Source organism: Saimiri boliviensis, chromosome 4 (genome assembly GCF_048565385.1).
Source record: "Saimiri boliviensis isolate mSaiBol1 chromosome 4, mSaiBol1.pri, whole genome shotgun sequence".
NCBI classification, from domain to species: Eukaryota; Metazoa; Chordata; class Mammalia; order Primates; family Cebidae; genus Saimiri; species Saimiri boliviensis.
The window spans coordinates 89383710-89407942 of NC_133452.1; the positions used below are offsets into that span (position 1 = coordinate 89383710).

At 51.0% G+C, this 24233-nt stretch overlaps 1 protein-coding gene and 1 pseudogene across 1 annotated transcript; both read left to right on the forward strand.

Moving 5' to 3' along the window:
- The first annotated feature begins 839 nt into the window (after window positions 1–839).
- CAPN11 (calpain 11) lies at window positions 840–22302 on the forward strand. The gene is made up of 22 exons (XM_003923056.4): window positions 840–1026; window positions 3247–3497; window positions 3837–3906; window positions 6535–6653; window positions 7191–7324; window positions 7469–7637; window positions 12455–12538; window positions 12641–12726; window positions 12968–13042; window positions 13223–13383; window positions 13615–13793; window positions 16635–16646; window positions 16965–17176; window positions 17785–17824; window positions 17922–17987; window positions 18073–18130; window positions 18257–18321; window positions 18543–18611; window positions 21244–21322; window positions 21417–21533; window positions 22001–22059; window positions 22201–22302. The coding sequence occupies exons 1-22, from the start codon at window positions 996–998 to the stop codon at window positions 22225–22227; spliced, it is 2163 nt and encodes a 720-aa protein (XP_003923105.2). The 5' UTR covers window positions 840–995; the 3' UTR covers window positions 22228–22302.
- LOC101042017 (chromatin target of PRMT1 protein-like) lies at window positions 10072–10815 on the forward strand (annotated as a pseudogene).
- Window positions 22303–24233: the final 1931 nt, after the last annotated feature.

Genomic DNA, 24233 nt, shown 5'->3' on the forward strand with positions numbered 1-24233 from the left:
TTGAACCCAGGAGGCGCAGGTTTCAGTGAGCTGAGATCTAGCCACTGTACTCCAGCCTGGGCGACACAGCGAGACTCTGTCTCAAAAAAAAAAAAAAAAAAAAGGGGGCCATTTGCGGTCTGGGGGTTGTCTGGAAGCCCTGGCCTTGGACACCAATGGTAGAAATGAGAAATTAGGGTCCTATGAGGAGGTTCCTGTATGAAGGACTCCGTGACTGTTTTGATGTGGGATGTGGTGTGTTGGGATCTTGGGGACCGGGAGAACAAGGGGTCATTACAGGAACTGAGGAAATCCCAAGGAGGCACTCATGTGAAACAGGAAAAGGGTTTGCTTGGGGCAGAGGCCAAAGGGAGGGGGTGTCAAGACATAAATTCAGTAGCAAATTGCCTGTGGATGCCTTTGTCAACAGAGATGCTGCGGCTTCTGCCAGCCTTCGGTTTAGGAGAAACACTTTCTCTCAGGAGGTGCAGTGTAGGGTGGAGGCTGCAAGCTTGGCTCAGGGTCTGCAGTCGAACTTCATCCCACGCCCAACCCTCACTCTGTGACCTTGGGCAAGCTGCTTAGCCTCGGGGCCCTGCTCCATTTCGCCATAATCGGTGTCGCAGGAACCCCCTTGGAGGGCTGGCATGCCTGGCACAGAGAAGGCACTCTGCTGTCCGCTCTGCTGTTGCAGTTAGCGTCCTGGTTCTGTCACTCAGGGGACCTGGAATAACTGAGACCTCCTGCCCTTGCCTCCGGGGGACTCACTCTTCTGTGGGCACAATCAGGGTCTCACCTCTAAACAATCCCAGAACCCTGCTGCCCTCCCTGTAGCTGCCGCCCAACCCAGTTCTTTTCCTCATTCTAAAATCATCCTACACCCCGGCCCCAGCTGGGCTCTGTTTAACTTTAGACCACAGCCTTCCTCCCCTCCTCCCACTCTCTTTCTTATTCTAGGACCGAATCTTCCAGAGTCAGCGGAGAGCCTGGACGGATCACGGGAGGGTAAGCCGGGCATGCGTGTCCTACCCTGGGGCTCACGTCTGGGTAGGACTGCAGACCCAGCTGTGGCACTGCAACCTCCCTTTTTCTTCCTTCTCCTTCACTCTCTTCTCTTCCTCTGGGCCTGCTGCTGGGGGAAGTCAGTTGCATTGTGTGGGAGGGCGGGTGAGGCGGGGGCAACCCTCAGGAAGGGATGTGAGCAGTTTGCAATCCCACTGAGGGCGGAGGTGTGGGCAGGGTGTCCCAAGCCGCCTAACAGGCACAGGCTCCGTCAGCCAGCCTGACTTGACTCTTACCCTGACAGTCGCCCAGTGCCACCTGCTCGGCCATTACCTGACCCAGCCCACCCGCAGCACCCCCTTCCCTCTGCCTTCTGCTCTCTATAATCCATTATTTTTACTCTCCTTAAAAGAGGAATGTCAGGCCAGGCACAGTGGCTCAGGGCTGTAATCCAGCACTTTGGGAGGCCTAGGCGGGTGGATCACCTGAGGTCTGGAGTTCAAGACCAGTCTGACCAATATGGAGAAACCCTGTCTCTACTAAAAATATAAAATTACAGATGCATACCTATAATCCCAGCTACTCAGGAGGCTGAGGCAGGAGAATCACTTGAACCCAGGAGGTAGGGGTGGTGGTGAGCTGAGATCGCACCATTGCACTCCAGCCTGGACAAGAGTGAAAGAGCAGTGTCTCAGCCGTGTATGGTGACTCAGGCCTGTAATCCCAGCACTTTGGGAGGCTGAGGCGGGCGGATCACATGAGGTCAGGAGTTCGAGACCAGCCTGACCAACAGGGCAGCATCTGTTTGGATGGTCTGGAGGCCACTTTAAAAACAAACAAACAACAACAACAACAACAACAACAAAAACAGCTTTATTGAAAGACAATTCAAATACCCTACAATTCACCCATTTAAAGTGTACCATTTGGCTGGGTGCGGTGGCTCATGCCGGTAATCCCAGCACTTTGGGAGGCCAAGACTGGAGGATTGCTTGAGCCCAGGAGTCCAAGACCAGTCTGGGCAACATAGTGAGATCCTGTCTCTACAAAAAATTAGAAATTAAAAAATTAGACAGGCGTGGTGGCTCACACCTGTGGTCCCAGCTGCCCAGGAGGCTGAGATGAAAAGGCCTTGAGCCTGGGAGGCCAAGGCTGCAGTGAGCCATGATCAAGCCACTGTACTCCAGCCAGGGCAACAGAATAAGACTCTGTTAAAAAAAAAAAAAAAATCCAAAGGGTAATTCCAAAGTACAATTCCAGGTAGGTATGGTGGGAGTACAAGACCAGCCAACAGGACAAGACTTTGCCTCTTAAAAAAAAAAAAAAAAAGGAAAAAAATTAAACAAAGTGTATAATTAAATGGCTTTTAGTATATTCACAGAGTTATGCATCCAACACTATAATCAATTTTAGATTGTTTTCATCACCCTCCCAAAGAAACCCCATACCCTTAATAGCCATCAATTTCTAATCCCCCATCTCCTTAAGCACCAGGCAATCCCTAATCTACTTTCTGTCTTTCTATATATTCGATATTTTATATAAATAGAATCAAACAGTATGGGGTTCTTTGTGACTAGCTTTTTTCTTTTAAAAAAATTATTATTTTTTTTTTTTGAGACAGAGTTTCTCTTTTGTCACCCAGGTTGGAGTGCAGTAGTGTGATCTCGGCTCACTGCAATCCCCATCTCCTGGGTTCAAGCAATTCTCCCGCCTCTACCTCCCAAGTAGCTGGGATTACAGGTGACTGCTACCAAGCCTGGCTAATTTTTTGTATTTTTAGTAGAGATGGAATTTCACCATGTTGAGCAGGCTGGTCTCAAACTTCTGACCTCAGGTGATCTGCCCACCTCGGCCTCCCAAAGTGTTGGGATTACAGGCCTGAGCCACCACACTTGGCCTGTTTACTTTTTTTTTTTAGAGACAAGGTTTTGCTCTGTCATCCAGACTGGAGGGCAGTGGCGCTATCACAGCTCATTGCAGCCTCAAACTCCTGCAGCCTTGACCTCCAGGGCTCAGGTGATCCTCCCATCTCAGCCTCCTGAGTAGCTGGGACTACAGGCACATGCCACCATGCCCAGCTGATTTAAAATTTTTGTTTTGTAGAGATGAGATCTCACCATGTTGCCCAGGCTGGTCTCGGACTCCTGGGCTCAAGCGAGCCTCCCACCTCTGCCTCCCAAAGTGCTGAGATTACAGGTGTGAACCACTGTGCCCAGCTTATTACATTTTTCTATGATGTTATTTGTTTTTATTCTTAAGCAGAGCCCACCTTTGCTGATACGGGAATGGTGGCTCACATAAACAACAGCCGGCTCAAGGCCAAGGGTGTCGGCCAGCACCACAATGCCCATAACTTTGGTAACCAGAGCTTTGAGGAGCTGCAGGCAGCCTGTCTAAGAAAGGGGGAGCTGTTCGAGGACCCCTTATTCCCTGCTGAACCCAGCTCACTGGGCTTCAAGGAACTGGGTCCCAACTCCAAAAATGTGCAGAACATCTGCTGGCAGCGGCCCAAGGTGAGCACTGGAAGGGAGGCATGGCTCCTTGGATGGAGGGGAGCTTATAGTGATCCTCCTGTTACTTTTATAATCATCGACCTCCACCACCCTCTTCTGACCCTGGGACTAGGCCCCACCTTCATCAGAGCTGGGGACAGTTCTGAATATGCTTAAGTCAGACCTCCCAGGTAACCCTAAGGAAATCACCCACCAACCCTTGCTATCGTGCCAGGTTGGTCCTGTACCGTCTCCCCTCCCCCATCTGTTCCTCTGGAACTTCAAGGTGGACATCATTCCCCAGCAAAGGTGGGGAGGGGGTGTCCTGGGTCCCCTGAAACCTTTATTCCTTCACTGCAGGACATCATAAGCAACCCTGTATTCATCATGGATGGGATTTCTCCGACAGACATCTGTCAGGGGGTCCTTGGTGAGTGGGGCATGGGAAGCTAGCCTCCACTTGGGGAAGGGGGGTTGGGGAAGAGGTGTCAGGGTGTCCTTTGAAGCTGGAAAACAGGGATCCCTGAGTTTCAGACAGCCTGCTTCTGTTTCCCTGTCCCTTTCCTTCTGAGGAGATGACAGTGAGAACACCATGCATTCTCCCTGCCCCTCCTGAGTCTGGATGTCACTCCCGGCCTGCTGCTGTCTGGGTCTTGTGGGGGATATTAGTTATCTAGGGCTACATAATAAATTACCCAGGACTTAGCAACTTAAAAAACAACAACAACAAATTTTCTTATCTCACAGTTTCTGTGGGTCAGAAATTCAGAAGCAGAATCACTGGGTGGGTCTAGTTCAGGGTTTCTCAGGAGGTTGTAGTCAGCATGTCTGCAACCTGCGATCATCTGGAGGCTCGCCTGGGGCTGGAGGGTCTGCTCCTAGGAGGATGTGCTCACATGGCAGGAGCTCTCAGGTCTTTGCTGGCTGTTGGCAGGAGGCCCCAGTTCCTCGCAATATAGGCTTCTCCATAGGGCTGCTTGAGTGTCCACACAACATGGTAGCTTGCTCTTCCAAAGCGAGTTATCTAAGAGAGAGGACAAGGAGGAAGCCATAATGCCTTTTCTGACCTAGTCTCAGAAGTCACACATCATAATTTCTACCATATTCTATTTGCTAGAAGCAAGTACTGAATCTGGTCCACACTCAAGAAGAAAAGAATTAGGCTCTACCTTTGGAAGGCAGAATGGTCGAAGAATTTGCAGAAAGCACTAGAACCTGCTAAATCTGGGGTATCAGATAGGACGGCAACAGGGTCCAGTCAGCCCACTCTCACACAGGCTCCCACAGAAAGCCCCAGGGTAGATCTTCCTCCCTAAGGCTGGTCCTGTTCCACGGTTTCCTCCAGATCTCTCGTTGGCTCTTTAGTGATAAAGCCAGGGTGGGCTTTCTCTGAGACTGAATTCTGTCCCCTTGGGGCAGAGAAAATGGCAAGGTGTGGGCAGAGCAGAAGCCAAGGAGACTTTAGGCCCCAAGGCCGCTGCTGTGGCTGCTGGAGGGACAATGAGCTGGAGGAGGAGGGAATTAGCTTCTCCCAGGTACTCTAACAGTGATAGGGATTGGAGCATCCTTGATATTCCTCTCCCCAGGCAGCCAGGGGGCCACTAGTAATTATAGAAACTTTCTGGTCCCTCAACCTCAGCCTGGCCCAGGATGCCCATCACCCTGCCCCTGGGCCCCACCCAGCAAGGACTGAGATGCCCAGGAGACAGGTGGCAATGGAGGACTGCAGTGTTCGTCTGCCATAGGATTCCCTTCAGCTGAACTTCAGCCCAGGGACACTGCCCATACCCCCATCGATGCCTAGTTCCAGGGATCCTGCTGGGGACACATTCAGCCCTGGGTACCCAATATAATGTGGATGACATGAGGGAGAGATCTCTTGGGACCTTCGTGGTCACACCAATGTACTCACAGGGTACAGGAAGGTGACTGGATCTGTTGGAAGAATGTGGAGAGTATTGGCTGTCCCTCAAAGAAAGCTGGTTACTGGTCAGTGCAGTGGTTCACACCTGTAATTCCAGCACCTTGGGAAGCCAAGGCAGGAGGATCGCTTGGGTCCAGGAGTTCAAGGTCAGCTTGGGCAGCATAGTGAAATTCTGTCTCTACTTATATATAAAAATTTACATTAAAAAAATACTAGGAAGGCCAGGCACGGTGGCTCATGCCTGTAATCCCAGCACTTTGGGAGACCGAGGAGGGCAGACCACAAGGTCAGGAGTTCGAGACCAGCCTGGTCAATATAGTGAAACCCCATCTCTACTAAAAATACAAAAATTAGCCAGGTGTAGTGACAGACACTTGTAGTCCCAGCTGCTTGGAAGGCTGAAGTAGGAGAATCACTTGAACCCGGGAGGCAGAAGTTGGCAGTGGGCCAAGATTGTGCCACTGCACTCCAGCCTGGATAACAGAGCAAGACATGTCTCAAAAAAACAAAACAAAACAAAATAAAAACTAGGAAAATAGGTTCCTAGAGCCTGAGGCCAAAAGTACCTCTTTCTCAAACTCAAGAAAACAAAAGCATGTGGCTCTCATGCAATGGAAAAGGTACAGCCAGGCGCAGTGGCTCATGCCTGTAATCCCAACACTTTGGGAGGCTGAAGCTGGCAGATCTCTTGAGGCCAAGAGTTCAAGACCAGCCTGGCCAACATGGTGAAACCCCATCTCTACTAAATATATAAAATCGGCCAGGTGTGGCAGTGGGCACCCGTGGTTCTAGCTACTCAGGAGGCTGAGACAGGAGAGTCACTCAAACCTGGGAGGAGGAAGTTGCAGTGAGCTGAGATCACACCACCACACTCCAGCCTGGGTGACACAGCAAGGCCCTGTCTCAAGAAAGCGTATAGAAACTCACATCACCAGAGTGTCTCTGCCTTCAGTGTCTCCGTTTGCCTCCTTCCCGAACACTCTTCAGTGGGAAGGTGGAGGGAGGGTGGGTTTCTGCCAAGGGGTGAGAATGGGGTAGAGGGTCAAGTTTCTGTTCCCCTAGGCCTTGGATTCTGAGGCCCACCCAGTCATATGGGGGTGCTCAGGGGTGGCGAAGCCCTGCCTGTCTTTCCAGGGGACTGCTGGCTGCTGGCTGCCATCGGCTCCCTTACCACCTGCCCCAAACTGCTGTACCGCGTGGTGCCCCGGGGGCAGGGCTTCAAGAAAAACTATGCCGGCATCTTCCATTTTCAGGTGAAGGACAGTGTGAGAGCCACATGGTTTCGTGGGGCTTGTGGGGGGGCGGGGTGGGAGAATCATATATGCTTTGAAGTTTACCTTCTTTCTTTTGGAAAATAGCATTTATTAGGGTGTGTTTTTGGCTAATTATCAGAGAAATATCTGCCCACCAAAGAAACCATGTAAGCTAATTTTTTAAGTCCCAAAAGAAAAGAATCCTTAACAATTTGTGGCTCTCTTTCTCCCTTCTCCTTCTCTTCCTCTCCATTGTGTGTGTGGGTATATGTGACTTTGGTAGTCTTTGTCACATAATTTTTGTAATCTGCCCCTTTAACTTAGCAACATATGGACAAATTCCCCACGGGAGGTCTTGGCAGAAGCAGGAGAGAGGCCGGGAGGGGAGGCCAGGCTCAGGCTTTGGGTTACCTTTCCCGCACTATTCAGTGATTCTGGAGAGTGGAGCTTCTGACACTGGCGTGTCATCAGGCCTGGCCACTAGGAGGCGCTTGATGACAGGGTTCCCACGCAAGGGGTGTGTGTTGCTACCCACAGATTTGGCAATTTGGGCAGTGGGTGAATGTGGTGGTGGATGACCGGCTGCCCACAAAGAATGACAAGTTGGTGTTCGTGCACTCAAACGCACGCAATGAGTTCTGGAGCGCCCTGCTGGAGAAGGCGTATGCCAAGTGAGTGCTGGGAGCTGAAGAAGGGGGCTTGCATTGCCTCTGTGGGGGCAGCTGGAATCAGGGGGAAGGGAGGGGGTGGCAGGACATCTCTCCCTCCCCTCACCTCCACCCTAGAGCTCAACAGTGCCCTCTTTGTGCCCACAGGTTGAGTGGGTCCTATGAAGCGCTGTCAGGGGGCAGTACCATGGAAGGCTTTGAGGACTTCACAGGAGGCGTGGCCCAGAGCTTCCAACTCTGGAGGCCCCCTCAGAACCTGCTCAGGCTCCTTAGGAAGGCTGTGGAGCGATCCTCCCTCATGGGCTGCTGCATTGAAGTAAGCAAAGCATGGTCCCACCTCAGGGCCTTTGCACCTGCTGTTGCTATCACCTAAAAGGCTCTTCCCTCAGTATCTGCATGGCCAGCACTTCTCATTCATTTCAATTGCCCTTTCCCCAGACTAGCCTTCCCTGCCTCCCTACCTTGTTTACTTTCTACCTGGTTTTTACCTTCTCCCCAACATTTATTGTGACTGGAAATTCTCTTGCTTCTCTATGTTTTCACTCATAGCCCATCTTCTCCAGATAGTACTCACGTTCCATGAGGACAGTGACCTTATTTGTCTCATTCACTGCTGGACCCTGGAACTTAGGAAGGAGCCCAGCATGCAATAGGCACCCAACCAACATTCGTTGGAAGAAATACCTGAACCCAGGGTGCTACATACGACCCTGCATTCTTGCCACTTATCCCAGAGAAATGAAGACATGTCTCCAAAAATGTCTGTTCACATATGTTTACGGCAACTTTATTCATAATAGCCCGCAAAAAGGAAACAACCTAGATGTCCTTCAATAAGTAAATGATTCAACAAACTGTGTTGACTTCACACCGTGAAATACTACTCAGCAATAAAAAAGAACAAACTATTGATACTTGGAGAAACTAGGACAGATCTCAGAGGAATTATGCTGAATGAAAAAGCCAACCCCAGCCAGGTCCAGTGGCTCACGCCTGTAATCCCAAAGCAGGATGATTGCTTGAGCCCAGGAGTTTGAGACCAGCCTAAGCAATATAGTGAGACCTCATCTCTATTAAAAAAAAAATTAATTAGCTGAGAAAAAGGGGAAAAAAAAAGACAACCCCCCAAAGGAGGTTACACACTGCATGATTCCATTTAAATGATATTTTTTTTTTTTTTTGAGGCAGTCTCACTTTGTCGCCCAGGCTGGAATGTAGTAGTGCCAGCTTGTCTCACTGCAGCCTCTGCCTCCCAGGTTCAAGTGATTCTCTTCCCTCAGAACTTCCGAGTATCGGAGCTTACAGGCACCCGCCACTATGCCCGGCTAATTTTTGTATTTTTAGTACAGACAGGGTTTCACCATGTTGGCCAGGCTGGTCTCTAACTCCTGACCTCAGGTGATCCGCCTGCCTCGGCCTCCCAAAGTGCTGGGATTACAGGCATGAGCCACTGTGCCTGGCCTTAAATGACATTCTTGAAATTACAAAATAATATAAATTAAGATCAGATGAGTGGTTTCCAGGGTTTATGGAAGGGGAGTTGTGAGAAGAGATGGGTTTGGTTATAAGAGGGCAACACGAGGGATACTTGTGGTATCTTGACTGTGGCGGTGGCTACACGAAACTACATGTAATGGAATTGCATAGAACACACAGAAGTGAGCACTAGTAAAACAGGGGAAATCTGTATAAGGTTCACAGATTGCATCCATATCAACATTCTGGGCAGGATGCCGTGACTCACACCTGTAATCCCAGCACTTTGGGAGGCGGAAGCGGGCAGATTGCTTGAGCCCAGCCGTTTCAGACAAGCCTGGGCAACATGGCAAGACCGCATCTCTACTAAAAATGCCAAAATTAGTGGGCATGGTGGCAAAAGCCTGTAGTCCCAGCTACCCAGGAGGCCGAGGTGGGAAGCTCACTTGAGCCTAGGAGGTCTAGGCTGTAGTCAACCGAGATCACACCACTGCACTCCAGCCTGGGTGACACAGTGAGACCCTGTCTCAAAAATGATAATAAAGCTGGGTGCAGTAGCTCAGGGTTGTAATCCCAGCACTTTGGGTGGCCGAGGCAGGAAGATCACCTGTCAGGAGTTTGAGATCAGCCTGACCAACATGGTGAAACCCCGTCTCTACTAAAAATACAAAAAATTAGCCAGGCATGGTGGCAGGTGCCTGTAATCCCAGCTACCTGGGAGGCTGAGGCAGAAGAATCACTTGAACCCAGGAGGCAGAGGTTGCAGTGAGCCAAGATGGCACCACTACACTCCAGCCTGGGCAACAAGAACGAAGCTCCATCTCAAACAATAATAATAATTGTAAAAATGTTCTTTTTATGCTATTTCACTGTCGTTTTGCCAGATGTTACCACTGGGGGAAACTGAGAATGGGATACTTGGGATTTCTCTGTATTATTTCTGGATACATGTGAATCTACAGTTATTTCAAAATAATGGTAATAATTTAAAAGCTTAGTTTTGGTTTTGGACACCAGGCTAGAGCTGGCAGCTGCTGCAGATGAAAGGCAGGAAAGGGCAGGCCGTGTGAGCAGACGGATGAGCCGACTAGGTAGCCAACCAGTCACAACACACTAAGCTCACATACTACCGCTTGTGCATCTGACCAACTGCCCATCTAGCCAACCCGAGCCCCTCCACTGTCAACTCAGGTTGGGCGGGTCCGGGCCCGCCTGCCGTGGCAGCCCCAGCAGGAACACTGGCATCTGTTTCCTTCAGTTCTGGGGATTTGAAGATGGCTGGACAGTCAGCACCAAAAGTTGTGGTGAAACGCACCACCAAGATGTCTCTAAATGAGCGCTTTGCTGAGGAACAAACAGCTGACGCCAGTGACTATTCCGGCTTTGATGCAGCAACAACAGCAGCCAGCCAGTGCCAGGAACAGAAGACTGGCCCAGCAGAGGGAGACGAGACCCTCTGTCCAGTCAGCATTCAAACTTAAGCAGGCCGGGCACGGTGGCTCACGTCTGTAATCCCAGCACTTTGGGAGGCCAAGGTGAGCAGATCACCTGAGGTCAGGAGTTCAAGACCAGCCTGACCACATGGAGAAACCCCATCTCTAGTAAAAATACAAAATTAGCCAGGCGTAATGGCACATGCCTGTAATCCCAGCTACTTAAGAAGTTGAGGCAAGAGAATCACTTGAACTCAGGAAGCCGAGGTTACAGTGAGCCGAGATCGCGCCATGGCACACCAGCCTGGGTGACGAAAGTGAAACTTCATCTCAAAAAAAAAAAAAAAAAACTTAAGCAGAAGAGCTTAAAGCAGTGCCTGGGTAAGAGTAACATCCAGACATGGTTAGGCACAGGGGCCCTGGCCAGGGGAGCAGAGGGAGGACGAGGCCCTACAATCCAAAGAGGCTTGCACAGAGGAGGACTGTGTGGGGGACAACCACCAGAACCCTGCTTAGGGACTTAGGGGCGGGATGTCGCTCAGAGGCCAAAACCTGCTCCGAGGTGGATGAGCCATAGCTCCCCGAATGGGCTTAAGAGAAGATGGTGGTCAAGATTGTAGAGGTCCTGGGAGAGGGAGGGAGCCTAGGGTGTGGAGCTATGGGTCATGGCAGAATCGGTGCTAGAGGTCCAGGTATGATAGGTCCGGAAGGAGGGGGCTTTGGAGGCCGAGGCCAAGGCTGTGGACAAGGAACAGGTGCCCTTGCTCCCCCTGCATTGACCAAGGAGCAGCTGGACAACCAACTGGATGCATATGTGTTGAAAACAAAAGGACACCTGGATGCTGAGTTGGATGCCCACATGGCGCAGACAGATTCCGAAGCCAATGAGTGAAGCCTGCCCACTGCTCACCCTCCTATGAGAGACTCTTGTTAGTCAACACATCTGTAAATAACCTTGAGATAACAGACGAGAAGAAATCTGACTGATGCTAGATGGACCCATCACAATAGGCTGTGGACTCACTTGCCACCAGCTTGCGCATTTAGTGTGTTCCTTTTACTTTTTGATACTGTGTTGTATGACACCCTTTGTCCTTTGAAATGTGTTAGCCTTGTGGCTAGAATTCCCTTTTCCTACCTCTGCCTTCCCTCACTCGTCACAGGCTCTGACATGCTAACATTTCTTTTGTTGATCTCTGTTGCCCCCACAAAAAGGTCCCAGAAGAAAAATGGTCGGTGTTCATCCCTGATGCTTACGTTTCTGACATAGCGTTCTGTTACATCCTCTTCAGCAGCCTCTTTAAAATGTTTAGAAAGTCTGGAGCTCAAAAATGCATTCTCTCACACTGATACTTTAGTAAACTGAGAACATTGACTCATTACAGGGCAGCATCAGAGGTTGACTGAAGTTGCTACCATGTACATTGACACCACATGTCATAACCAGCGTGCTGGGTTGAATTGTACTTTCTACCCTTGTATAAGATTGACAAACTTTCCTCTTGGCTTTGTATCACGTCCAGAAGAGTACTATAGGGTTGGTTTATACCTACAATATAGAGGAAGAAACCATTTGATTTGGCAGGTGTGTGGGAAGGGAGAAGGGTGGCAGGGGAAGGGCTGGAAGAGGTCAGAAGATACCCATGCTAAAATGTCGTTATCCTCCTGTTTATCCCAAACCAATCTTGGGCTTTTCCACTCATAAACTTTGTTTCTTCCTTATTTCCCTTGAACGTTTGATCAAGTTCAAGCATATTCTGTCAACTGTTCCAGTTTAATTGGAGTCTTTTATTTCTTTTTTCTTTTTTTTTTTTTTTTGAGACGGAGTTTTGCTCTTGTTACCCAGGCTGGAGTGCAATGGCGCAATCTCGGCTCACCGCAACCTCCGCCTCCTGGGTTCAGGCAATTCTCCTGCCTCAGCCTCCTGAGTAGCTGGGATTACAGGCACGTGCCACCATGCCCAGCTAATTTTTTGTATTTTTAGTAGAGACAGGGTTTCACCATGTTGACCAGGATGGTCTCGATCTCTTGACCTCGTGATCCACCCGCCTCGGCCTCCCAAAGTGTGGAGTCTTATATTTCTTATAAATCTTATATTTAAAATCTTAAGTTTTAAAAAAAAGTTTAGTTTTAAAAAATGAACCTGGAGAGCTCTCACCTTCCTTTGGGTGCCCCATCCCTCTGACCAGGTCCTCCGTGCCCTCCCTCCCTCTCTGTTCTGTAGGTCACCAGCGATAGTGAACTGGAGTCCATGACCGACAAGCTGCTGGTGAGAGGGCACGCTTACTCAGTGACTGGCCTTCAGGATGTGAGTCCTGAGAACTGCGCCCTACCCTGAGGACCCTAAGAAGGAGGAGAACGTCCTCCTGGCCCCATAACTCTGACCTTTAACCCCCCCACACACACCCAGGTCCACTACAGAGGCAAAATGGAAACACTGATTCGGGTCCGGAATCCCTGGGGCCGGATTGAGTGGAATGGAGCTTGGAGTGACAAGTAGGTGCCCCCAACCCAGGTGAGGAGTGGTTGGAGGATGCAGCAGGCAGTGCCAGGTGGACCCACTGGTGTCCCATTTGGGAGGACAACCTGTGTCCCAGGGGAAAACCCCTCCCTCTAGATTCTCTGTCTAGCTCCGAAATCCAAGGGGCAGACATTCAGGGAAGAGGGAGTCTCTTGGAGAGGAAGGAGGTGCCACGTGACCTCCTCCCCTCTCCTTCCACCACCATCTCTGCTCCAGTGCCAGAGAGTGGGAAGAGGTGGCCCCAGACATCCAGACGCAGCTGCTGCATAGGATGGAGGATGGGGAGTTCTGGTCAGTGTGGCCTGGGGTGGGCTTCCTACCACCGCCCCAGGCCCTGGTCCTTATCTCCCTGCTCCACTCCTCTCTGTCCCTTGGATGGGGAGGCTCCCGGTGGGGTTGGGGGCAGTTCAGGGAGAGGGACCTGAGGATGCAAGTGTGCTGTTGATGGGCTCCACCCCAACCCCACCACAGGATGTCCTACCAAGATTTCCTGAATAACTTCACACTCCTGGAGATCTGCAACCTCACGCCTGATGCACTCTCTGGGGACAACAAGAGCTACTGGCACACCATCTTCTACGAGGGCAGCTGGCGCAGGGGCAGCACCGCAGGGGGCTGCAGGAACCACCCCGGTGGGTGCCGGGGCTCAGGGGAAGGGGCACGTGCAGGGAGTGAAGGATGGGCCACAGCTCACCGTGACACCAGACCTGGGGCACAAGTAACCTGGGTCAGGTCCATGGTCAGATTTCACAGCCCCTGTGGAGGAGACAGATCCTGTGTGGCTGCAGAAGCTCAGTCCACCCTGGGAAGGGCGTGGCCAAGGAAAGCCCCCATATAACCTTGCTGACCTGCTTCCACCACAGACACGTTCTGGACCAACCCCCAGTTTAAGATCTCTCTCCCTGAGGGGGACGACCCAGACGATGACGCAGAGGATGATGCAGTGGTCTGCACCTGCCTGGTGGCCCTGATGCAGAAGAACTGGCGGCATGCCCGGTCGCAGGGAGTCCAGCTGCAGACCATCGGCTTTGTCCTCTACTCGGTGGGTGCCTGGCTGGTCCCCGAGGGCCACTCACACTCCCTCATCTGGCCTCACTTTTTTGGAGACAGAGTCTCACTCTGTTGCCCCGAGTAGCGGCGCAATGGAGTGTCGTGGCACAATCCCCATTCACTGCAACCTCCGCCTCCCCAGTTCAATAGATTCTCATGCCTCAGCTTTCCCGGTAGCTGGGGTCGCACACCACCATGCCCTGCTAATTTTTGAATTTTTGGTAGAGACGGGATTTCACCATGTTGGCTAGTCTGGTCTCGAACTCATGACTTCAGTTAATCTGCCTGTCTCTGCCTCCCAAAGTGTTGTAATTACAGGCATGAGCCACCACACCTGGCCTCCTGGCCTCACTCCTTTCTCCCCAGGGCCACTTCCTGCCTGGGAGAGGTATAGGCTCCAACAGGCTTCACAGCCCTGATTTTTTTTTTTTTTTTTTTAATACAGAGTCTCACTCTGTTGCCCAAGATGGAGTGCACTGGCATGATCATGGCTCACTGCAGCCCTGATCTCCTAGGCTCAAGCAATCCTCCCACCTCAGCTTCCTGAGTAGCTAGGATTACAGGCAATTGCCCTGCTAGTTTTTTTGGTTTTTTGTTTGTTTGTTTGTTTGTTTTGTAGAGACAGGGTCTCACTATGTTGCCCAAACTGAGCCCTGACTCTTGAATGGTGCTTTGTGCTTTTCAAGGCAGAGCCGGCAGTTTTCTCTTCATGGGTTTTATCCTTTGTGCCAGGCATCTATCATTCCAAAGGCCTTAGGAATACTAACTGCTAACGCCTTTAAGGAAGCGGAAAGAGCCTACGTACCAGAGACACGAAGTCACTTGCCCAAGCTCACACATCCAAGGGTCAAGGCTAAGCCTGTGTCCTGATTCCCAGCGCTCTGAGAGTTCCCCACACCCCCACCCCCACAATCATCCATCCCCCTTGCCTGCCCCACCAGCAGCACTCACTCCAGGAGCCAAGAGAAAGCCCTGATAAGCATTTCCCAAGCAAACCATGCTTTGCAAAATTCTCCAAATGGCCAGTTGTTCATTCACTTACATTCCCTTATATAAACAAGTATTTATGGAGCATCTGCTGTATACCAGACCCGTGTCCAGTCTCCAGAGGTTCAATAGTGAGCAAAACAGACACAGTCCTTGCCCTTCTCCTGGGGCCATTAGTCCACCAGGCTAACAGACTGATGCCTCCGAATAATATTTTTGCTGGGGGAGGTGGCTTATGCCTGTTACCTCAGCACTTTGGGAGGCAGAGGTGGGAGGATCACTTGGAGGATGCACAAGGAATTTAACACCAGCCTGGGCAATACAGCAAGACACTGTCTCAACAACAACAACAAAATTAGCAGGGCATAGTGGCCCACGCCTGTGGTCCCAGGTACTCGGGAAGCTGAGGTGAGAGAATCTCTTGAGCCCAGGAAGTTGAAGGTGCGGTGAGCCATGATCACACCACACCACTGCACTTCAGCCTGGGCACAGAGTGAGACCCTGTCAAAAAAAAAAAAAAAAAAAAAAAGACATCTTCAAGGTTAAATAAGCTCAGGAAAGGCTCCAGCCTGAGCTCTCCAGTGTGTGCAGCACATGGAAGGTGCTGATAAGCTACCTCTGCAATAGAGCAACCTGTTTAACTTGGTTTAACTCACATTTTTACAAACTTACTTGTCCTCGATCCTCAATTTTAGTCATCTTCTATTCACTTCCTGCAGGATATGATTGTTCCATGGAAAAGCAAAACACTCTCCTAGATTTTTAGTTCTTTCACTTTTCAGCCATCTGAGGTTGGACAAATCACCTCACATCTTTGGGATTCTGTTTCCGTTGCTTAACCTGGAATAATAAAAATCTACCTTGTATAAACTGTACTTTGCTATCCAAAGCTGAGGGCTATTTATTTATTTATTTATTTGAGATGGAGTCTCGCTCTGTCGCCCAGGCTGGAGTGCAGTGATTCAATCCCGGCTCACTGCAACCTTCGCCCCCTGGGTTCAAGCAAGTCTCTGCCTCAGCCTCCTAAGTAGCTGGGATTATAGGCACCCACCACGCCCTGCTAATTTTTGGGTTTTTTTTGTTTTGTTTTGTTTTGAGACAGAGTTTCGCTCTTGTTGCCCAGGTTGAAGTACAATGGCACCATCTCGGTTCACCGCAACCATTGCCTCCTGGGTTCAAGCAATTCTCCTGCCTCAGCCTCCCGAGTAGCTGGGATTACAGGCAGTACCACCACGCCCCGCTAATTTTGTATTTTTAGTAGAGGTGGTTTCTCCGTGTCGGTCAGGCTGGTCTCGAACTCCTGACCTCAGGTAATCCACCTGTCTTGGCCTCCCAAAGTGCTGGGATTACAGGCATAAACCACTGCACCCAGTAATCTTTGTGTTTTTTAGTAGAGATAGAGTTTCACCATCTTGGCCAGGCTGGTCTTGAACTCCTGACCTCATGATCCACCTGACTCAGCCTCCAAAAGTGCTGGGATTACAAGCGTGAGCCACCACTCCTGGCCATTTTTTTTTTTTTAGACAGGGTTTCACTCTGTTGCCCAGGCTGGAGGGCAGTGACATGATCACAAATCACTGCAGCCTTGACCTCCAGCTCAAGCAATCCTCCCACCTCCACAGAGAGGGATTGTTAATGCCAGGACCTTTGAACTGTCAGAGCCCATGCCCCACCCCGCCACCAGTGTCCTAGTGCCCTTAATACCCCTCCAGCAACACACACACACACACACAAACACACAGATGCACATACAGATGCACACTATACACATCCCACTTGGCTTCCAAAGGCCTGAGCCCCTACACCACCCTAGAGAACTGACGCTCCTCTTCCCTTTCCTTCCCAGGTCCCAAAGGAGGTACAGAAGATAAAGACATGGGGCTTGTTCCTGGACACACACTCCCCACCCCCAGCTGCAACTGGATTGGCAAGGGGTGGAATTTGGCGAGAGGCTTTGGGGGTCACTGGGTTGGGATTCCAGCCCCCTTGGGGCTTGTTAGGGCTGGGGAAAGGAATGACCTTGTTGGAGTTATAGGCCACTTGGGTGGTACCCAGGCTAGGTCAGTTGGTGGTGGCACCTACCCCCAACCCTGCCTGACCAGGCTGTTCACCATGGGGGATCCTCCCTCCCTAACCTCCCATGGCAGTCCTGTACCCACCTCCAGGGTGCGTATAGTTTCAGAACATCCAGGACGTCCCCTTGAAGAGTGATTTCTTCACCAAGTATCAGGATCATGGCTTCTCAGAGATCTTCGCCAACTCACGGGAGGTGAGCAGCCAACTCCGGCTGCCTCCGGGGGAATATCTCATTATTCCCTCCACCTTCGAGCCACACAGAGATGCTGACTTCCTGCTTCGGGTCTTCACCGAGAAGCACAGCGAGTCTTGGTGAGGGGCTGCAGCTCACTGCTCCAAGGCCTGCCACCCAAGAGCTACAGGATATCAAGCGCAAGGAGCTGCTGTCATGCTCTCAGGCTGTCCCTCACTTTGTCCCTATTTTTTTTTTTTGACAGAGTCTCACTCTGTCACCAGGCGCCAGGCAGGAGTGCAGTGGTGCGACGTCCGCCACAACCTCCGCCTCCCCAGTTCAAGCGATTCTCCTGCCTCAGCCTCCTGAGTAGCTGGGACTACAGGCGCGCAGCACCACACCCGGCTAATCTTTGTGTTTCTAGTAGAGATGGGGTTTCACCATGTTGGTCAGGCTGATCTCAAACTCCTGACCTCGTGATCCGCCCACTTCAGCCTCCCAAAGTGCTGGGATTACAGGTGTGAGCCACCGCCCAGCCACTTTCTCCCTATTTTACAGTCGGGGAAACTGAGGCATGAGAAGGTGAAGCCCCAGTCAGTGGCAGAATCAGAACTAGAGCTAGAACCCAGATTCCACGGAGCTGCCCTATATTGTTTCCAAGACATGACATGACCCCCAGAGCACCCTGCTGAAATTCCCGTCTCCCTGCCCCTGGGTAACTCCTGAGCTTTAAATCACTTTTGCCCAGGGCATTGGATGAAGTCAACTATGCTGAGCAACTCCAAGAGGTGAGGGGAGGCTGCAGGGCTGGGGGCTGGAAGGAAGCTCCCAGGGTTGTGAAGGAAGTTTTCTGACTGGGTTCCTCTCCTGCTCCCTTGCCCGCAGGAAAAGGTCTCTGAGGATGAGATCGACCAGGACTTCATACATTTGTTTAAAATAGTGGCAGGAGAAGTGAGCAGGCCAAAGGCGGAGGGCTGACGGAAGGGGGATGAGGGGCTGGAGGGGCCTGAGTGGGGTTCACAGTCCCTCTTCCTAGGGCAACGAGATAGGCGTGTACGAGCTGCAGAGGCTGCTCAACAGGATGGCCCTCAAATGTGAGTCTTCCGCCCCTCCACGCACAACCCCCCCCATAGTTTTGTGTCCCTCTTGATCACTCCGGGTGTCCCCCATGATGCTGCATTCACCCTGCCTCTCCTTTCTACATCTTCCCTTCCTCACAGTCAAAAGCTTCAAGACCAAGGGCTTTGGCCTGGACATTTGCCGCTGCATGATCAACCTCATAGATGTATCCTCCTGTCCCCTGCCCCCAGGCCTGGTCCAGAGATGGCCACCCGGGCTCTGGCATTAGGCTCTGGGATAGCAGAAGATGCCAGTTCTTCTGGCTGCTACAGTAACGGGACTCCAGGGCTTGTGTGCCCCCTCAGGAAGCCCCGCTGCTTCCCTGTCCTTGCCTTCCCTAGGAGGCCCTCTTCACTCCCTTCTCTGCTGTCCTTGACCGCATTCCAGAAAGACGGCTCTGGCAAGCTGGGGCTTCTAGAGTTCCAGATCCTGTGGAAAAAACTCAAGAAATGGACGGTAAAGGGCACGAAAGGGGCAGCCTTAGGGATGAGGAAAAGAGGGTCTCAGGAGAGATGGAAATAGTGAGGGGAAGCTAGAACCAGAGCCCTAACTATCCACCCACATACTCAGACACACAACCACACCACACACACACATGCTCACACACAACCACATCACACACATATACACATGCCTACACACAACCACACCACACACACACACGCTTACACACAACCACATCACACACATATACACATGCTCACACACACACAACCACACCACACACATGCTTACACACAACCACATCACACACATATACACATGCCTACACACAACCACACCACACACACACATGCTCACACACAGCCACATCACACACATATACACATGCTCACACACACACAACCACACCACACACACACGCTTACACACAACCACATCACACACATATACACATGCTCACACACAACCACACCACACACACACGCTTACACACAACCACATCACACACATATACACATGCTCACACACAACCACACCACACACACACATGCTCACACACAACCACATCACATACACACACATGCTCACACACAACCACATCACACACATACACACATGCTCACACACACAACCACACCACACACACATGCTCACATTACATCACACACATATACACATGGTCACACACACAACCATACCACACACACACATGCTTACACACAACCACATCACACACATATACACATACACACAACCACACCACACACACGCTCAAACTCACACACAACCACACCACACATACACATGCTCACACACAACCACACCACACACATACACACATGCTCACACACACACACAACCACACCACACACATACACACATGCTCACACACACGCAACCACACCACACACATACACATGCTCACAAGACACACACAACCACACCACACACATGCTCACACACAAGCACACCACACATGCTTACACACACACAACCACACCATGCACACACACGTTTACACACACAATCACATCACATACATATACATATGGTCACACACACAACCACACCACACACACATGCTCACACACAGAACCACACCACACACGTATACACATGCTCACACACGCAACCACACCACACACATACACATGCTCACACACACACATGCAACCACACCATACACACGCTCACACACACACAACCACACCATACACATATGCTCACACAACCACACCACATACACAAATGCTCACACACACATACACATGTTCACACACACATGCAACCATACCACACACACATGCTCATACTCACAACCAAACCACACACATACACACATGCTCACACATGCAACCACACCACACACATACACATGCTCACACACTGACATGCAACCACACCACACACACACATGCTCACACAATGCAACCACACCACACACACATGCTCACACAGACACAATCATACCACACACATGCTCACACACACAACCAAACCACAAACACACATGCTCACACACACATGCAACCACACCACACACATACACATGCTCACAGACACACAACCACACCACACACATGCTCACACACAACCACACCACACACATATACACATGCTCATACACACACACAACACCACACACATGCTCACACATACACAACCACAACACACATGCTTACACACACAACCACACCACACACACATACTTACATACAACCACACCACACACATATACACATGCTTACACACACACAACCACACCACACACACACATGCTCTCACACACAACCACATCACACACATATACACATGGTCACACACACAACCACACCACACACACACATGCTCACACATGCAATCACACCACACACATGCTCACACACACACAACCACACCACACACACACATGCTCATGCACACACAACCACACCACACACACACACACACATGCTAATGCACACACAACCACACCACACACACACCTGTTCACACACACACAAACCACACCACAAACAAACATGAAAAGGGTCTGTTGGAGTCTGGCATATTACCCAATCAAAATATTTCATAACAAGTATAGCTCAGGTATCAACTAGTCATAAAGGATGCATGCAGAGAGCGCCGGGTAGGGTACCAGTGTCCCCCGCAACCCATGCTTGGAATTAACCCTTAGGTCACAAGATGATAGGAATATCAGGAGTGGGCCAGGGTTGGAGGGGAGTATAGGGTCTTAGGCCAATACTGTGAGCCAATGAGCCAACTGTACTAAAGTATTTCTTTTCTTTTCTTTCCTTTTTTGAGACAGAGCCTCACTCTGTTACCCAGTCTGGAGTGCAGTGGCATAATCTCTGCTCACTTAACCTCCACCTACTGGGTTCAAGCCATCCTCCTGCCTCAGCCTCCCAAGTAGCTGGGATTATAGGCATGCACCACCATGCTCAGCTAATTTTTGTATTTTTAATAGAGATGGGGTTTCACTGTGTTGGCCAGGCTGGTCTCGACTCCTGACCTCAGGTGATCCGCCCACCTCAGCCTCTCAAAGTGCTGGGATTACAGGTGTGAGCCACGGTGCCTGGCCTAAGTATTTTATTATTTCAACCACCATGCCATACACATGGCCCTACCACATCTCTCTATTCAGGACATCTTCAGAGACTGTGACCAGGACCATTCAGGCACCTTGAACTCCTATGAGATGCGCTTGGCTATTGAAAAAGCAGGTGACCAGGGGTTAGGAGTGGGCCTTGGGACAGGGAAGAGGATGGCAGTGTCCAGAGGCCTGGACTTTCCCCTCCCCACTTGTCTCTTTCTCAGGCATCAAGGTGAACAACAAGGTAATGCAAGTCCTGGTGGCCAGGTATGCAGATGATGATCTGATCATAGACTTTGACAACTTCATCAGCTGTTTCCTGAGGCTAAAGGCCATGTTCAGTGAGTTAGGCATCTACCCACTCCCTAGGTTAGACCAGGGGCCACGGGCCCTGTCCCAAACACCGTCCTGAGGGATGCTGCTCCAGAGCCCCTCCCCCTTACAGGTCATACATGAAAGGGGTTCAAAACCCAACTCCACCCCTTGCTGGCAGCTATGACTTGAGCAAGTCACTTAATCTTTCTATGCCTCCATTCCCTCCTCTTTAGAATATGGATAATAATAGTACTGCCCTCATAAGACTGAGGTGCAGGTTAAACCAGTTAGTCTATGGAAGGCACTCAGAACTGGGCCTGGCTCCTGGTAAAGCTATGTGAGTGGCTATCAAATCCCCACTGAGCTAGGGGATTTATGTGGGGAACAGCCAGGAACAGCTGGTGTTGCCCCTTCTAACATCCTACCTAGTTGGGAATGGTTCTTTCAAAACACTGACAGCACTCAGCCCCTCTCCGCTTCCCCTGTAACACAGCGTTCTTTCTAACCATGGACCCCAAGAATACTGGCCATATTTGCCTGAACCTCGAACAGGTACTTGGAGAGGGTTGGGAAGGAATCTGCAGGATTGCGCCTGCCTCCCCTCAGCCCACCCCCGCCCAGTTCTGCTGTCCCCCAGGCCAGCATCTTGCCCGCACCTCGTCCCACCCTGGGATCTGCTTCCTTTCTCTGCAGTGGCTGCAGATGACCATGTGGGGATAGAGGCGCTGCGGGAGCCTGGCCATCTCTACCAGCAGCAGCGAGGTTCTAGCCCAGGAGGGTGGGGTGCTGCTTGTAGCCCTCAGCTCTCCAGTCTCTGCTGATGAAATGGTCTCCGAGTGGCAGTGCCCGGGTCCCAGGTGCCATATTTACTGCAGCAGTGGGACCTCTGTGCCCACTCCCCTAGCTCAGAGACTTTCTCTGTTTTCCACAAGCAGGCTTCTGATGGCTGGCTTTCCCCCACCATCCCTCTCTCTCAGAGTATATTTTACCAAAGATTAGCTGATGCTTCCCAAGGGTCCCCTTGGCTGGGGAGGTCAAGAATAGGGAAGGGGCTTGTAGCCCACTTCCTACCCTCCATGCTTGCTGTCCTACTCACACCTACCCACTGGCCACTCGTCCCAGCACAGCCCCTTCTCTTTTCCTCCCCACCTGTGGAAACTATTCTAATAAACATCACATGCCATTGACTTTAATGTCTCTGTGTTTTCATGCCAAGAAAAGACTGGTGGGGGTGGAAATCACTTCCCCGGGACCAAAGGATTGGGTAGCTCTCAGCCAAGGGTGGTAGGGAGCATTTAGAAATGTGCAGTTGTCGGGCCGGGCGCGGTGGCTCAAGCCTGTAATCCCATCACTTTGGGAGGCCGAGGCGGGTGGATCACAAGGTCAAGAGATCGAGACCATCCTGGTCAACATGGTGAAACCCCATCTCTACTAAAAATACAAAAAAAAAATTAGCTGGGCATGGTGGCACGTGCCTGTAATCCCAGCTACTCAGGAGGCTGAGGCAGGAGAATTGCCTGAGCCCAGGAGGCGGAGGTTGCGGTGAGCCGAGATCGCGCCATTGCACTCCAGCCTGGGTAACAAGAGCGAAACTCCGTCTCAAAAAAAAAAAAAAAAAAAAAAAAAAAGAAAGTTGTTGCCTGCCAAGCTACTGCCCTTGCAGGAAGCATGAAAAAAAAAACAATTCTTTCTGGGTCGACGTGTTTTTGACCTTGGGGTCTCTGCCCCAGAGGCCCACACCCCACCCCAGCCACAGCCTCCTGCAGTAGTGAGATGACGCAGACGGCTCACAGCAGCCCTGAAACCACTTTTCCTCTTGTCCTTCGAGAGCTCTCCATGGCTCTGGTTTCTGGCAGGGACACTGGAGCCCAGGCACCTGAGCTTCTCAGCCTCTCAAGTAGAGACAGCCCCCCATCTTCCCCTAGGTTAGAGATCTGTCATCCCCAATGAAGCTAAACCCTTCCTGTCTCTGTGCAGCTTCCCAGGGTTGCTAGCTTCCTTCCATGTGCACTAAATCCAGCCCTTGTATGCTTAGTGGGGCAGGTGGGATTCTGATCTTCCTTAATCTGGTGACTGATTCTCTGCACCAGCCCTGGCCCCTGCCTCCTTTGTGACTTCAAAGACTAAAGCTAGTCTGCCTGAATATAAAGCCACATTCCCTCCATATCGCCACCCCCCACCGCCTTCAGGGGAATCATTTTCTGTCCTGCCAGCCCTCCCTGCTTCCTCTCTGTCTCCAGTCCTGCCTGAGAGAATAGGTCACACCCTCTTCAGGAGCCTCTTGAAAGACCGTTCTCCCACTCATCATCCTCCCTCCCTCTCTAAGAGATGGTAGCCACCTGCTTTCCACAGAGCTTCTCTGGTAGATGAGCAAAAGTCTGCAGGGGAGGGCAGGGAGAGGTCACTGACAGCCTCAAACTAACAGGTCCATGCTGGGCATGGGGGCACATGTCTGTAATTCCAGCTACTTGGGAGGCTGAGGAGTTTCAGACCAGCCTGGGTAACACAGGGAGACTCCATCTTTAAAAAAAAAAAAAAAAAAAAAAAAAAAAGAAGAAAAACAAAAACCTAGCAGATCCTTTGAGCCTCTGGGAGGTCCCGGGCAGTCCCAAATGATTCTGGGAATTCCAGGAAGATGCTGACCCCACCCCTTGTTCCATGGCCTAGGGTGAGATGCTGCCAACTTCAAGCCAGGATAGAAAGGAAGCAGAAAATTCCCAAATCAG

Excerpts from the sequence above, each read along its gene's own strand:
- CAPN11 (XM_003923056.4), top strand. The coding sequence starts at position 996 with ATGCGTGTCCTACCCTGGGGCTCACGTCTGG. Across the intron at positions 3,907-6,534 it reads CATCTGTCAGGGGGTCCTTG|GGGACTGCTGGCTGCTGGCT; the intron begins GTGAGTGGGGCA and ends CTGTCTTTCCAG. Across the intron at positions 22,060-22,200 it reads TTTGCCTGAACCTCGAACAG|TGGCTGCAGATGACCATGTG; the intron begins GTACTTGGAGAG and ends CTTTCTCTGCAG.